At 35.2% G+C, this 15,591-nt stretch overlaps 1 protein-coding gene across 1 annotated transcript; it reads right to left on the bottom strand.

The window, feature by feature from the left end:
- Nucleotides 1-6,655: 6,655 nt before the first annotated feature.
- LOC120080959 lies at nucleotides 6,656-12,420 on the bottom strand. Its single transcript, XM_039035641.1, has 6 exons — nucleotides 11,933-12,420; nucleotides 11,733-11,830; nucleotides 11,446-11,550; nucleotides 10,598-11,379; nucleotides 10,202-10,333; nucleotides 6,656-6,718 (listed from the first exon to the last, which is right to left on the bottom strand). The coding sequence occupies exons 1-6, from the start codon at nucleotides 12,418-12,420 to the stop codon at nucleotides 6,656-6,658; spliced, it is 1,668 nt and encodes a 555-aa protein (XP_038891569.1).
- Between the last annotated feature and the right edge of the window lie 3,171 nt (nucleotides 12,421-15,591).

The raw sequence follows: 15,591 nt of genomic DNA, 5'->3' as shown, positions 1-15,591 counted from the left end.
AGATGAAATATTAAAACTATAGGTTATAAATATAGTATGATAAGTTGGTTATCATTTATATTTATAATAATATTAATTATTGGATAATTAATTCTTTTTCTTTTAAATAACCAAAGTAGTAGGTGGTTATTGGATCATGGTAACCGTGAGTTTAAAAGGAAAATGGTTTCCTATTTTGAAAAAAAAGTTTTTTTTCACAAAAGTTTGAAAAGAATTGGAGTTTTCTCTTTGGCAAAAAGAAACTCACGGAAGTTGTCAAGTAAATACAGATTTACTAAACGACAGCTGGGCAAGTTAAACGATCGTGCAGTGTTTACTAAACGATCACATAGCTTTGCTAGACGATCGCTGGCCCAAGGTAAACGACCATGTAGAGTCTATACACGACAGACCGAGTTAGACGATAGAGCTAAACGATCACATAGCTTTTGTTAGACGATCGTATAGTTTTATCTAAACGATTTGGCATTGACCTATACGATAGGTCTCCGATTTCTCCCACTTGCCCAGTCGTGTACTTGATCGTTGTTTCCTCTGTTCGTCTACCTCAAACCAAGTTCGAATAGAGCCCACCCTCTGGATTCTCACACCGAGAATACCAAGGTCGCCGTGTTGGTGGTGTCAAACTCAACTCGACACCATCGAGGTTTTCTGGAGGTCGTTCGTGGTGTTGCGGAGGAGATCGTGACCGAGGAGATCGTTGAGGACGAGCACGAAGTGTTCGTGCTGTGTTCGTGGAGTGTTGCGGTCGTGTAAATGGAGTGCTCGTAGTTGCTGTTGTTCGATCAGAGTTAGGCAACGGAGTGTGGAGTCGCATCCTCCTATGTGTGTTGAGTTTCTCTCATTATATATTTGTATTGTTCATGCTTTAGTTTCTCTATATATTAGCATAACCATTTGTATTGAAGTCGACTGTAAATGATTTGTTGATTCATGATTGTAATTTGGAATAGTCTTGCTTCCGCTACTGACGAAAATCCCGATTCCGATTTCCTTAATTTTAGTCCAAGTGGGAGGTTGTTGGGTTTTATGTTGTAAAACTCATGGTTTGTAAACATTAGAACTTATTCTGAAAAATTCAATAAGTTTTTATTGAATATATTGTTTAGGGGAAGTTTCATGAATATTTATTTTACAATAAATATTAGAGTTTATGTAGTAAGACAAAAGTATTTGCAAATATAGATTTTTTATATTAAAGATTTAACCCATAAAAAGGAAAAGACTAAAATGGACATGGGCTCATATAAAATCGTTTGGCCATAATGTAAAAGACTATTTTATTAATTATAAATTTCATTTTGACCCTTCATCTTCTTCCGAAAAATGCAAAAAATACTTCTAACCCTTTCGAGCTCCGACAGTACTGTCTCTTTTCGATTTCGACAGTGCCATCTTCTTTCGCTCCGACAGTGTCGTCTTCTTCCCCATCGATTTCACTCCAAACTTCAAAAGGTACGTTGTTCTTCTTCATTTCTTCATTTCTTCTTTTTCTTTTCATCTCTTCATCACTGATAGCAAGAATTCGAAAATGTAGGGCTTCGTTCTTCTTCCATTGACAGTTTATATAAGAAAATAAATAGTTATTTTAAATTAGGGCTACACATATTCTCCATCTTTTTTAGGTGTTTCATTCAGTGTTTTATTATGCATTTTGGTCACAGTGTAGTCATCATGATGTATTCATCACAGCGTAGTCATCATAGACTAGTAGTCATCAAAATGTTGATTATGTGAAGATTATTTGTAATGTTGATAGTGATTTGCCAGTTTTTCGAGGAATATGTTGATAGTTTATTGTTGACTGTGTTTGATTGCTAATTATGTGATGATTAGTACTGTGTTTCGTTGTGATTTGCTGATGTTTCAGTGAATATTATGCTAATTTAGTTATTTATTGTTGTTTAACTAAAGTTATCATTGATGCTTTAGGGAATATGTTGACAGTTCATTGATAGTTTGTTGATGGATTTATCTATCTAACTATCACTTATGGATGCTATCATTGATGCTAATTTAGTTCCCTGTACTGTGATTTGATGATTGTTTATTCATAGGAAAAGTATCTATCACTATTATTTCTATCAATGATATGAATGTAATGGTTCCACATGTTTGTTTTTAGGATAAATGGAGAAAGAAAATAGAAAAACATTGGAAGGATTAACATCTGGGAAAAAACACAAGAAGATCAAGGTCACAATCTAATGATACTTTATAAATTTATATAGATTTGTGGTTGCTTTTTTCTTACATTTATGTTATTGTTATATATACAAGAAAATGTATTAATTGTTCCAGAAAGTGAATGGACAAATCCATTAAAGTCAGCTCCTTCATAAGTTTAGATGTCCTGTCTAACATAGAAAAATTAGATGAGCCATCACTCCAACTATTTAGAGAAGGTCCTTTTGGGCACTTCTTAGATATGAAAATGAAAAGGGTGCTCAACCAACTCATATCACACCTTATTAGAAGGCAATGCACAACTACCAAGCAAAATATATTGGCCTTTAATTTAGGACATATTTCAAAATTTGGCCTCAAGGATTTTTGTTTAGTAACAGGTTTAAATTGTGATGATTACCCTATAGATGGTATCTATAGTGAATAGGAATCAATGGACAACGCAATTAGTAAATTCTTTTTCAAGACAAATACAAAAATTATAAGAAGAGAGCTCCAACCTACTTTTAATTTGTTAGGTTCTGATGCCAACATACCCATTGATATAAAGGTCAAACTTGCACACTTGTATTTTCTAGAAAGCTTCCTAATTCCTACACAAGGACACAACAAAGTAAGTTGGAAGCATCTAAAAATGTTGGATGACGAAGAAAGGTTTAGATCTTATTCATGGGGTAGGGTTTCCTTTGAACTAACTATAGAGTTTTTTAAGAAGCTTGTCATCAATAAGCCATCTTCCATTTTCCTCCAAGGATTTCCACTAGCTTTGGTATATTGGGCTTTTGAAATTATACCAAGATTATCCAACCCCACTATTGGATTTGCACGAAGAATAAAAAGTGGACCTAGACTTACTCAATGGGAGTCTCAAGAACCTAATGATTGGCAACACATCAACAACAATATTTTCAAAGCCACTGGTGTAAGTCTTTTATCACTGTTATTTCCTTTATTTATATATATTATTAGCATGCTATCAAATGATAGAAATATAAGTGATGTTTCAGCTTTTATGACATAGAAGATACCACTATCAGTGATAGCTTCTATCAGTCATTTGGAACTATGCTGATATTTTCTATCATTGATAGCATGTTATTGTAAATAGAAGCAATCAGTGATAGTGTGAAACTCGGATCTCCATTTTCCTACTTAAGTAAGTGATTAAGGGGTTAATTAGGAGGAAGTTAAATTCTATGTTATGTAAATAATCTAATAATTTTACAATTGTCATAATAACTGTAATAATTGTCACCTTCTGTGGATCAACAATTAGTAAGGGTGAATGCAAAATATAATCGTTAGGTATTATAGTTATGATAACCATATTTGATCTTGGAATACAAGTAGAGAGGACCCTAAAAGGATAAAAAGAAGAGAAAACCTTGAAGACTTAAATCCTGAACAGTGAAGAAAGGATTGAAGAACTGAGGGAAATATAGAAAATTATTTGGGAAAATTTGTATGGAAGTTGCACAGAGATAAACCATATTCACAGTAGCTAATGAGATTGGAGAGAAAATGGAGAGAGCGAGATTAAAGAGAAAATGGAGAGAGCGAGATTGGAGAGAAAATGGGAGAAGAAATGGGAGAGAGCGAGAGCGGAGGCAGCGAGATTGATTTGAGGGAGAGAATGGGAGAGAGTGAGATTGGCTGAGCGAGAGACTGGGAGAGAGCGAAGTTGGAGAGAAAGGGTGGAGAGAAAGAAGAAGAGAGCGATGCTGGCGAGATTGGAAAGAGCGATGCTGGCAAGATTGGAGAGAGCGAGATCCTTAGTGAGAAAACTGGAGAGAGCGACACGGCCGAGATTCAAGCTAGCGAGAAGGCTAGAGAGAGCGAGATCCTTAGCGAGAAACATGGAAAGAGCGACACTACCAAGAGCCAAATGAGAGAGAAGGCTAGAGAAAGCAAGATCCTTAGCGAGAGTGGAGAAAGCGAGAATTTGAGCGAGAAAGTTGGAGAGAGCGAGAGCAGCCTGAACGCCTCATTCGAACATCACGCCCAGGCGATCGAAGGAAACTGCCTGTGCATCGAACGGCCGGGCATTTATGTGTTGAATTTGGCCACGATCTTATAGATTATGCATTGAAAACCCTAAACTGAATACAAACAAAGCTTGAAGACATAAGGGCAAACGTCAATTAAAATTGAGGTGTTCGATTAAGAGGAATTCTTAAACCCTAAGAAATTGTGTTGGATGCGTTTGGGAAGAACACATTGAACTAAGGTGAAGTCAGCTTACGTTGATAATGGGAGGATTAAACATTTGGCCATGCAGCCAAGTAGGTGGTGTCAACACCATAGGAGGTTTGGACGCCTATAAACAGAGCTGTTGGGATTTCATTTTCAAATCACAAATCATAAAATTCGTAAAAAGAGGGGGAGAATAGAGTGCATTTGATAGTGAGGGTGGAGGTGAATGCATCAACTTGAGACGAGGAGATCTCCCAATCTACTCGAGTGTTTGATGTAATTCCAAAGCCATATGAGAGATAATAGAGTCTAGTTTTCATGGTGAGGCTGTCGAAGAAGAAGCTCGGCTGGAGAATGAGGAAAAGACAGAGGGGTCGAGCTATCAGGTAAGCTGGGCCAGTCTTAATGTTTGGATGATTCCGGCTAAACCATGAAGAGTTATGAGCTACGATTTTATGGTAAGATTCTTGAGACATTTTATAGTTTGGTAGAAGGAAGTATCTTAAAATAAGGTCTAGAACTATTAGTAATCTAAGCTGTAAGTTGGATTTGGATTCTAGGGGTAAAAAGGGAGCCCGAGGTAGAAAAGGGAACTATTAGAAAGGCTCCTAAGCAATTAAGGTGAGTGTTATAGTTTTGATAGTTAATATATGTCGTGAGCGTTATAGCTTTATAGTTAACATATGTTGTGAGTGTTACATTGTTTTTAGTAACTCAGTAGATGTTGTGCGTATTATGTTGCATGAGAAAATACCATCCATGCTAGCATGATAATTTTGCTAGGTTAGTATGCGTTGTGAATGTATGTCACTCCAGAGCATCATTTGTTGGCATGATAGTTAAGTAAAGTCAGTATATTTGGTGAATGATACGTGCTTTGTTAGTCAGAAAGTACAGTAGAGTCCATTGTGAATATTTACTTAAGTTAAAAGAAAAGTGCATCATAAATACTGTGAAGCCATGATATTGTTTATGTGTGACTATGTAAACTTCGATTATGCCCGGGATGTGGTTAGCATGCTTAACAAAAGGTGCTTGGTGGGAAATTGGTCGGCTTCGGTCGGCGGTAAATTATAGTCGGTGACGATCGGCGGGAAATAGGGTCAAGTACCTAAGCATGACTAGCGAGATATGTAAAATGGTCGATGTGCACATTGGTGGGAATTAGGGTCATAGGAAGGTTTCCATAGATGATTGTATTGATTGATGATAGAATATGATTGCTATGTGTTGATGTTGGAATTCAAATTAGTAGCTGCGTGATTATGCCATTGATTGCACTTAAGTTCAGTGTGAGTGCCAACATGTGATTGATTTCCCAAAATGATGATTTTCAAAATGATTTTCATCTTTAAAAGAACCACTCACTGGGCTTAGTAGCTCACACTCTTCAAAATGTTTTCTTAATCCCCCCCTCCCCCAGGTAGCGGAAGATGAGGAGTTCCAGAGTGCTGCTAAGCTCAAGGTCTGCCACGTGCCCCAATTACACTTCAGCAGGGTTTTTACGGTTGTCGTTGTAAACTTTGTTGTTAAGTCCTTAAGTTGTATAAACATTATTAAAAGATGGGCCTACTTAATCCATTATAGTTTACCTTCTTGACTTAATCATTCCGCTTTGTATAAGTTATAATATGGTATCAGAGTTATTCTGCAAGAATCATTAGGCAGTAAGTGTCAGCTCAAGGGTTGATAACTGCTACAGTCGCATCCCTCTCTCAGGCTGAGAAGGTGGTCTGGGATCAAGGGTGTGACAGATAGCTTGAAATCAATGATTGTTTCTATAAATTAGTTGTATCACTAACATCTTTATTAAACTTTCAGTTTACTGTTGCTTCATTTGTTCCAACTGAACAAGAATTGCAATCCAACTATTATGCCGATTTTGCGGAGCTGGAAACCAAGGAGATGGATATTGAAAAAGAAAAAGAAGGAAAAAAAATGTCAACCGGGAGAAGAATTACATCATTACAAGAGGCAGTTGAAGAATTAAAAAGAGGACGAGAAGATATTAAGAAAGACATCAATGAAAAGCACAAGGAGATTCTTGAATATTGGGCCACATAAAAGAAGCTATCAGTGATAAACTTCCACAAAAAGAAGAAGGTGGTGAAAAGCAATCTCAAGAATCTCTTGAGAAGAACAAAGCGCCATCATCTAGTTTGGAGCTTTTAGATGTAAGTTTGGAAGTTCTAGAGGTAAAACTTGTGATTTTCTTTTTCTGTAAAGAAGTACAATAACAAAAATGATATATGCATGCAGGCTGAAGTTGACACTGCTAAGGACAAAGAGGCTCAATATGTTCAAGAGAATGACCAGCAAGAACAATTGCATGATGATCCTGAAGATGAAGAGGAAGATCAAGAAAAAAAAGATAAAGAATATATGACAAAAAAAAATGTAAGTATTGATTGATTGATGATCTTAATTATAACATTAGCATGCTATCAGTGATATCTGAAATCACTGATAACCAACTATCAGTGATAACATGCTATCATTGATAGTTTGTTATCAGTGACAGTATAAATAATAGGAAGCTCTATTTACTTGACTAATACTGATAGCACATTGATGTCATGTTATATGTGATTCCATGATTTCAGGTGATTGAAAATACTCTTAAAAAGAGTCCAAAAAAATATCGACCAAAGGTTGTCATCGAAAATATAGAGGACAACAGAAGACCAAAAAGACAAGCAAAACCAACCAAGAAAATTTTCGAGAACGCAAAGAAACAAAAGAAAGACAAAAAGAAGGTCTCTCCAAATGTGTCTACCAAGGTGTCTCCAAGCAAAGCTACAAGGCAGTCTCCAAGGTGGAAATGACGACGCTTCAAGGCTTTGATCTCAAAATAATCACAACTTGATTGAACAATAGATAGACTTGTTTATTGAACAATAGACTTCTGTTTGACAATAGTTTTGGAAATTATTTTGACAAATATACAGTGATTGTTATGAATTTTTGGAAATTACATTGTTATTTTACAAGATCAATGATAGTTAGATTGAATCAGTATGATTCCTTCATAAATGTGATTGATATAGTTGCAACTTTCAATTTATTTTAGGGGTTGTTTTAGTTGGAGGGAAAAGAGGGCGATCGTATAGTATAAAATGTGATTGATATATGTTGTAACTTCGTATAGTATTATTTGTCACTCAGTGATCGTGTAAGTAGAGCTAAGCGATCGTTTAGCCGAGCTCAACGATCGTGTAGCATTTGGTACAATCGTGTAGCATTTAGTAGGTGATCGTCTAGCATTGGATAGGCGATCGTATAGCATTTGTTACTCAGTGATCGTATAACAGAGCTAAGCGATCGTGTAGCATTTGGTAGAGCATTTTGTTACTCATCATTGTGTAAGCAGATCTAAGCGATCTTGTAGGCATTTAGTAGGCGATCGTTTTAGCATTAGGTAGGCAATCGTATAGTATTTTGTTACTCAGCATTATGCAGCAGATCTAAGCGATTGTGTAGCATTTGGTAGGCGATCGTATAGCATTGGGTAGACGATCGTATAGCATTTTGTTACTCAACATTGTGTAGCAGATCTAAGCAATCGTGTAGCATTTGGTAGGCGATCATGTAGCATTAGGTAGGCGATCGTATAGCATTTTGTTACTCAGCGTTGTGTAGTAGATCTAAGTGATCGTGTAGCATTGGGTAGGCGATCGTATAACATTTTGTTACTCAGCGTTGTGTAACAGATCTAAGCGATCGTGTAGCATTTGATAGGCGATCGTCTAGCATTTTGTTACTCAGCGATTGTGTAGCAGAGCTTAGCGATCGTGTAGATAATTTAAGCAATCGTATAGTATTTGTTACTCAGCGATTGTGTAGATAATTTAAGCAATCGTATAGTATTTGTTACTCAATGATCGTGTAGATAATTTAAGCGATCGTATAGTATTTGTTACTCAGAGATCGTGTAGCAGAGCTAAGCGATCATGTAGCATTTGGTATACGATCGTATAGAATTGGGTAGGCGATCGTATAACATTTTGTTACTCAGCTTTGTGTAGCAGATCTAAGCGATCGTGTAGCATTTGGTAGGCGATCGTATAGCATTTTGTTACTCAACATCGTGTAGAAGATCTAAGCGATCGTGTAGCATTTGGTTGGCGATCGTATAGCATTTTGTTACTCAACATTGTGTAGAAGATCTAAGTGATTGTGTAGCATTTGGTAGGCGATCGTATAGCATTTTATTACTCAACGTTGTGTAGCAGATCTAAGCGATTGTGTAGCATTTGGTAGGCGATCGTGTAGTATTGGATAGACGATCGTATAGCATTTTGTTACTCAGTGTTGTGCAGTAGATCTAAGCGATCGTGTAGCATTTGGTAGGCGATCATGTAGCATTGGGTAGGCAATCGTATAACATTTTGTTATTCAGCGTTGTGTAGCAGATCTAAGCGTTTGCATTTGGTAGGCAATCGTGTAGCATTGGGTAGGCGATCGTATAGCCTTTTGTTACTCAGTGTTGTGTAGTAAATCTAAGCGATCGTGTAGCATTTGGTAGGCGATCGTCTAGCATTGGGTATGTGATCGTATAACATTTTGTTACTCAACGATTGTGTAGCAGAGCTCAACATTCGTGTAGATAATTTAAGCGATTGTATAGTATTTGTTACTCAGTGATCGTGTAGCAGAGCTAAGCGATCGTGTAGCAGAGCTAAGCGATCGTGTAGCATTTTCTTGGCGATCGTGTAGCATTGGGTAGACGATCGTATAACATTTTTTTACTCAGCGTTGTGTAGCCGAGCTCAGTGATTGTGTAGCATTTGGTAGGTGATCGTCTAGCATTGGGTAGGCGATCGTATAGTATTTTGTAAACGATCGTTTGGATTTGTTAAGCGATCGTATAGTATTTTGTAAACAATCGTTTGGACTTGTTAAGCGATCATCTAGTCTCTGGGTTGGTTCTTCTACAGGTTATTCAGTGTTCTTCAATAGGGTTGTTGCGTTGATCAAACTTTAAACACAAGCTGCACAACTTCTATCACTGATAGTATGGTATCAATAATGCTATACGATCGTGTAGTATTTGGTTGGCAATTCTATCAGTGATAAAATCTATCATTGATGGATTTTCTGCAAATATGCTTATCTACTATCAGTGATAGAATCTATCAATTCATTGTATTAATTGCTGACAGAAGCTATTACAGATAACTTGATATCATTTCTTTCAATTGTTGTGGCTAAAGGAAAACGAAAGCTTCATAAATAAAAGGGTCATATTGTGAAGCATCATATTGACTAAAGAATGGATATATCAACAACAAAGTCTGTTCCACTAACAAAACATTAGTAACAAGCTCTCTAATATGTTTATGACAAACATCAATAACAAATTGTCTCACTATCTAATGGTTAAATTGATGACAACAAGCAACTACTACAATCTAATTGACAAATTGGTGAAAAACGTTGGCTGTCTCACTATCATTGATAAATTGATGATAAACATCAATTACAAAACAAGCTTCTTCATTACAAACATCAATTACAAATCAAGCTTCTTCATTAAACAACTGGTGGAAATTTTCATGTCGTACAATTATGGCCACGACGATGACATCGACTGTACTTTGAACTCCTTTTCTTTTCACCAATTGATGATATTATTTGTTTATGTGGTCGTCCAGCCGGACGTTTAACTATTGGAAGTAATACATTCACACCAACATCAACAGGTCTCCAATCAGAATGATTTCCAATAGGATAAACTGATCCTTTATAGGTTGATAACAATGTACTGCAAAAATAGTAGTCCGACACAAAAGTATATATATCTATTTAGCCCACGAATAACAGCACAAGCATGAACACATGGAATCTCCACCAAATCCCAAACATGACAACTGTATGATTTATAGGCCAAATTTACAAAAAAGTGCTTGTCCTCATCAACTACTTTGTATTCTTCATTGTTAATAGGATCAACCTGAAAAATAAAACTGTCAACAAAATGTAATCAACTAGGTGAACTAATGGAATGTCAATGAAAACTAAAATATAAACGAAAATGTAAGTGATACTATCCCTACCTGATTAAATATTTTCAAGCTATCAGTGAAAACAAAAAATATTAGTGAAAACAAAAACTATTAGTGATAGCTTCTATTACAAATAACATGTTATCAATGACAGAAGCTATCACTAATAACATATGATTAATGATATTTTCTAATAGTTAAGGTATTTGTACCTTGAAGCTTCTTGACTGATTGTGTTGCTCTCGCAACTCAGACTCTGCCCAACTAGTCAAAACAATCTTCACGAATAATGCTGATTGACTTTTTTCATAAAACCAATTTTGTAGTATTTCTCCAATATAATCAAGTAATGATGCAACGGGGAACTCCCTAGGTTCTTTCAAAATATTATTCAAGCACTCAAAAATATTAGTAGTCATCATATTATACCTTCTTCTCCTAGAATGTGCACATGCCCACTTCTCAAAACCAACTTTACTGAGATATTCCCGAATTGTAGGATATATTGATTCCATCCATTTCATATAAAACTCAAACTTATCAATTGTATAAGCTTTTGCACAACTATAATATATGTCATCAATTAAAGAATCCTTATAAATCAACTTCATATTTTGCAAAAGGTGTCGTAGACAAACACAATACTCAACATTTGGAAAAACATTCATAACACCTTTCGAAATGTTAAAATGTCGATCAGAAATAATGACTAATCCTTCTCGTTCACCAAAACTTTTCTTTAAATTCTCAAAAAACCATCTCCAGGATGCATCATTTTCAGAGTCAACAATACTAAAAGCAATAGAAAAAATCTGATTGTTACCGTCAATTGTTGAAGGCGTCAAAAGAGTCCTAGCATATTTACATTTCAAAAATGTCCCATCAACTGATATATTAGGCCTACAATGCTTCCAACCCTCAATTAATGCTCCAATAGCCATATAACAATACTTAAAATGCCCATTTATGTCAGCTTCATAGGCAGTAAATGTACCTAAAAGAAGAAAATAAACAATTAAGTCAGATTACAAAAGGTATATAATTGATTGATGTCTACTACCAATAACTTCTATCACTGGTTGCAGTCCATCACCAATAGCTTCCATTATTTTCATGTTATCAGTGATGGAAGATATCAGTGATAGACTCCAATCAGTAATAGAAGCTATCATTGATAAATCATATAATAAGTTAGAAACAAGAAACCTGGATTCTTTTCTTCTAACTTCATAAAAAACTTTGGAATCAAAGCATATGATTCACGTGCATCGCCTTTCAAAGACTTCATTATTTGCTCTTTTGCCATCCATGCTTTATAATAGCTAATAATTACTCCAAATTCCTAACAGACTTTATTCACAATATCACTAGGAGTTGAGGTATAAGAAGAACTAAATCTAAAATCATTTCTCAAACATTCAGCTATTAAGGATGAAGAAGCTTGCCTATGACAAGTTTGAATACTTTTTATAGAACAATCATGAATAACAATAAACTTCCTAAGCATCCACAAAACACTCCACTTGTAATATGATGCCCTCACATACCACTGACAACCATCTTGAACACATCGAAACACAATTGCTCTTGAATTTGACGTTATAGTCTTAAATTCAAAATTCTTCTTAACCGCTATCAAGTAAAAACAATTTGATAAAATCTCTTTACTAGCAAACACATCTTTTTCTTTCAAATCACGAGGAATATGTATATCCATAATCACTTGAAAATCACCATCATCAATCATAGGTTTAGAAGAAGGAACAGTAGACAAATAATTCTCAGCTCCACTAGAAACAACATTAGAAGACTCTTCCAAACATGAACTACTGGCATGAGCAACCAACGGATGTCGTCTATTGTGTTCCTTAACTAAAGCCAAAAACCAAGCTATGTCCTTATCTTCACGAATTTGAACTACATTTTGAACCTCATTCATAACAAAATCTAATAAAACTAAAAGTTCTATAGAAGAAGTAAACACATCCAAACAAATCTCCTTAACTATTAAACCCATAAAATCTTCAAAAACCATTATATCATGTACTAAAACTCCAGTAGTTTTGTAATTCACATAACAGTGTTTTTCATTTCATATTCCACTATGAAAAACAACTATTGGAATAACCATGTTTTAAAATTCCTGCAAAAGTAAAACAAAAACTTTTGAATAACAATATCAATAGGTTTTAATAGCTATCAAAAGCAAATATAAATCTATCAATATCATTGGTACCAGTCTAAAACTAGGCATGTCTTTCTATGGATATCAATAAAAATTAATGAACAAATAAAAATTGATAGCAATCACGCATTCTATCAATGATAGACATTATCAATGATGGCCACAGATATCTTTCAATACACTGATAGACATTATCAATGACAAAAACAAAGCCAATGTAGCTGTAATATCAAACCTCAAAATACACTGATATATTTATAGAAAGAATATACAGTATCAAATGAAACAGTGAAGAATTCAAGCCCTAACTTAATTAATCAATCAAAACTCAAAATATCAACGCAATGAACAAAGCAAAATTTCATGAAAGCACACAAACTCTGCTCATAATCCATTATGTTCACAGTGAGCTGAAGAAATCATTAGTTTCTTGAGAAAAAGAGAAAGAAAAGACTAAATGACCAGAAAACTATTTAGGAAAAATTGAAAAATAGAATCGAAAAAACAAGAACGCTAAAAGGAAAAAAAATCTCCCAATCAAAGATGAAATCGAAAAAAGAAAAACGAAATCACGAATCGGAATTGATCGAAGTATCACGGAGCTTCACGAATTGGAATTGATCGAAGTTTCACGGAGCTTCACAAATGGGATTTCATGGAGACTAATTCATTGATATTTCACCATGAAAGAAAAAGGAAAGAATGGCAAAAAGGAAAGAAAAAAGTATCACAGAGCTCCATTGATTTGATTTCATGGAGACGATAGATATTTCACTGTGAAAGAAGAAGAAGGTCACAAACGGCAATGTGAAAAGGAGTCACGAACGTTAAAAAGGAAAGTTAATAAAGGGAAAAGAGGGTAAATTTGGAATTCCAAAAAAAAGGAAAGGTTGACCAGTCAAAGTTTGCTATAATAGCAAATATTAAAAATGTGGTATATACAATCAGATTTTTTTCCCATTTGTATTATTCAATACAAATTTCTTATTGTTTACTTCTTTTTTTAGAAATCCAATAAACCTAAAGTCCCTTGACTATTATATGAGTACTTGAACTTTATGTGGAGATATACAAGTGGATCAGGTTCGAGTAAATAGTCAAAATGATCTATAGTATATGAATAAGATTGGGTGCCTTATTCTGGTAATACTATTGGATGCGGCATGCTCTGTAGTTGTTACAAAGAGTTGTAAAGTGCTACAAACGAAGTGATCCTAATTCGTTCATGTTGGGACTTGAGGAGTGGGGGCATCCTATGCAAATGAGTTTTGTACAAGATCGGACCATGAAACTAGTCACTTTTACTTTATAACGTAGTTTACTGTTTAAGGCTAACTATTTCAAAGCGATGACCTAGGTAACTTGACCTTAATCCTGAGCTAACTATGAACTCCTGTTTGTTTGGGATTATCCATTAATCTACAAACAGTGAGAGTAGACCAATGTCTCTACTCAATAAGCCTCCCATTTTGGGGATAAGACCGGGTGAATAACTTGGAACATAAGGTGCAAGACGAAATTCACTCCTACCCGGTTAGGGTTAGTAGAGAGGTTGTTCCCTTTAAGTGTTAATTCTGGGTCTTGAACTAGAGGCCTCATCCTTTCATTGGCCTGAAAGGGATTCAACTTGTTGATTGGATCACAAATCAATTTTTCATTAGGGGATCAGTGGGACTTAAGGAACAATAGGTAATTTCGGGGGTAAAACACAGATTCGACCCAGCGTTATGACGAACAACCTGTGAAGGGTTAACTTACTAATCATGGTTATATCGAGTGGACATAATATATCTACAGTGAGGGGAGTTCAGCTATGGGCTTTAATGGAATCACCCATTAGTTAACGAATGGGGGTTAGTTCGGTCTAGTGAGTTTAGTCGAATAATTTCGGATCGTTAGAGCCCATGATCTGTAGGTCCATGAGGTCCCCTACTAGCTCGTAAATGGATGAACTCTAGAGTAGCGTGATAAGTTCATTTGAAACATTCAAATTAGAATTAAACAAAATTGGAGAAAATAATATTTAAATATGATTTAATATTTGAAGATGGAATTGTGTAAAATTAATTTAATATTTGTTATTAAATTAATTAGAATTATTTAAATAATTATTTATTAATTTTATTAAGAAAATTAATTTATGAAATTAATTTTATAAAATTAATAATATTTTCAATTTTATTAAATAAATTGATTTGTGAAATCAATTTATCAAGAATTGAAAAAGACAGACAAACATAAAATGGAAAAATGACATTTTTCATTACTTCTTCAAGTTGCTCACACTAAACCCATCTTCTTAAGTCTTCATTAACTCGAACCATGAGCTGCATCTCATGCAGCTAATCTCTTTGCATGATCGTCTGCTATATATTGAAGAGATTGGAGTGATTTTGAGGCAATGCAACCGAAAGAATTTCTCTAAAATGTTCGTGAGAAGGAGTTCTTCATTGGGTTGCTGCTGTGAGTTTGTCTCCAAATTCCCTGGATTCTAGCTTATTTTGAGTCCCACGACTCAATCTAGAGCATGATGCTTTATTTTATGATGTGAAGTTATGAATGAATTGCGATGATGGAATGCATTGAGTACTCAAGTTTTCTCAGTGGAATCCAAATGTAAACCCCACTGAGTTTCCTAGTAAGTCCAGGGTCGAACTCAGGGACTTGGGAAAACAATATGCGGTGGTAATTTTTAGGAAAACTTTGCGGTAACTGGTAACTCAAATAAGTATTGGTTTTGTTTATTGCGGTAATGAAAATAAACAAATACGGCGGAGTTGGAAAAGAGTTGATAAAACGAAAGATACGATGAATATGCGGTGAACTGGTTGAGAAAAGTTTCGGCTAACACTTCCTAGGATGCATTCATGCTATGCGATCATGCAACATGCATACAACAGTAAACCACCTCTCGGTGCGAATGCCACGGCTTCTAAGGCTAGAACGCAAATGCGATATATGCGATAAGTCTATAGGACCTACACATAAGCCTCTATTCTTATTTATGTGATGACAAAATGA

This window comes from Benincasa hispida, chromosome 7 (genome assembly GCF_009727055.1).
Source record: "Benincasa hispida cultivar B227 chromosome 7, ASM972705v1, whole genome shotgun sequence".
In the NCBI taxonomy this organism is placed as follows: Eukaryota; Viridiplantae; Streptophyta; class Magnoliopsida; order Cucurbitales; family Cucurbitaceae; genus Benincasa; species Benincasa hispida.
This window is presented reverse-complemented; position numbering and strand designations above follow the sequence as displayed.

Excerpts from the sequence above, each read along its gene's own strand:
- LOC120080959 (XM_039035641.1), bottom strand. The coding sequence starts at position 12,420 with ATGGTTTTTGAAGATTTTATGGGTTTAATAGTTAAGGAGATTTGTTTG. Across the intron at positions 11,831-11,932 it reads GTTCAAGATGGTTGTCAGTG|GCAAGCTTCTTCATCCTTAA; the intron begins GTATGTGAGGGC and ends AACTTGTCATAG. Across the intron at positions 11,551-11,732 it reads TGATATTGTGAATAAAGTCT|CTTCTATTACTGATTGGAGT; the intron begins GTTAGGAATTTG and ends TATCAATGATAG.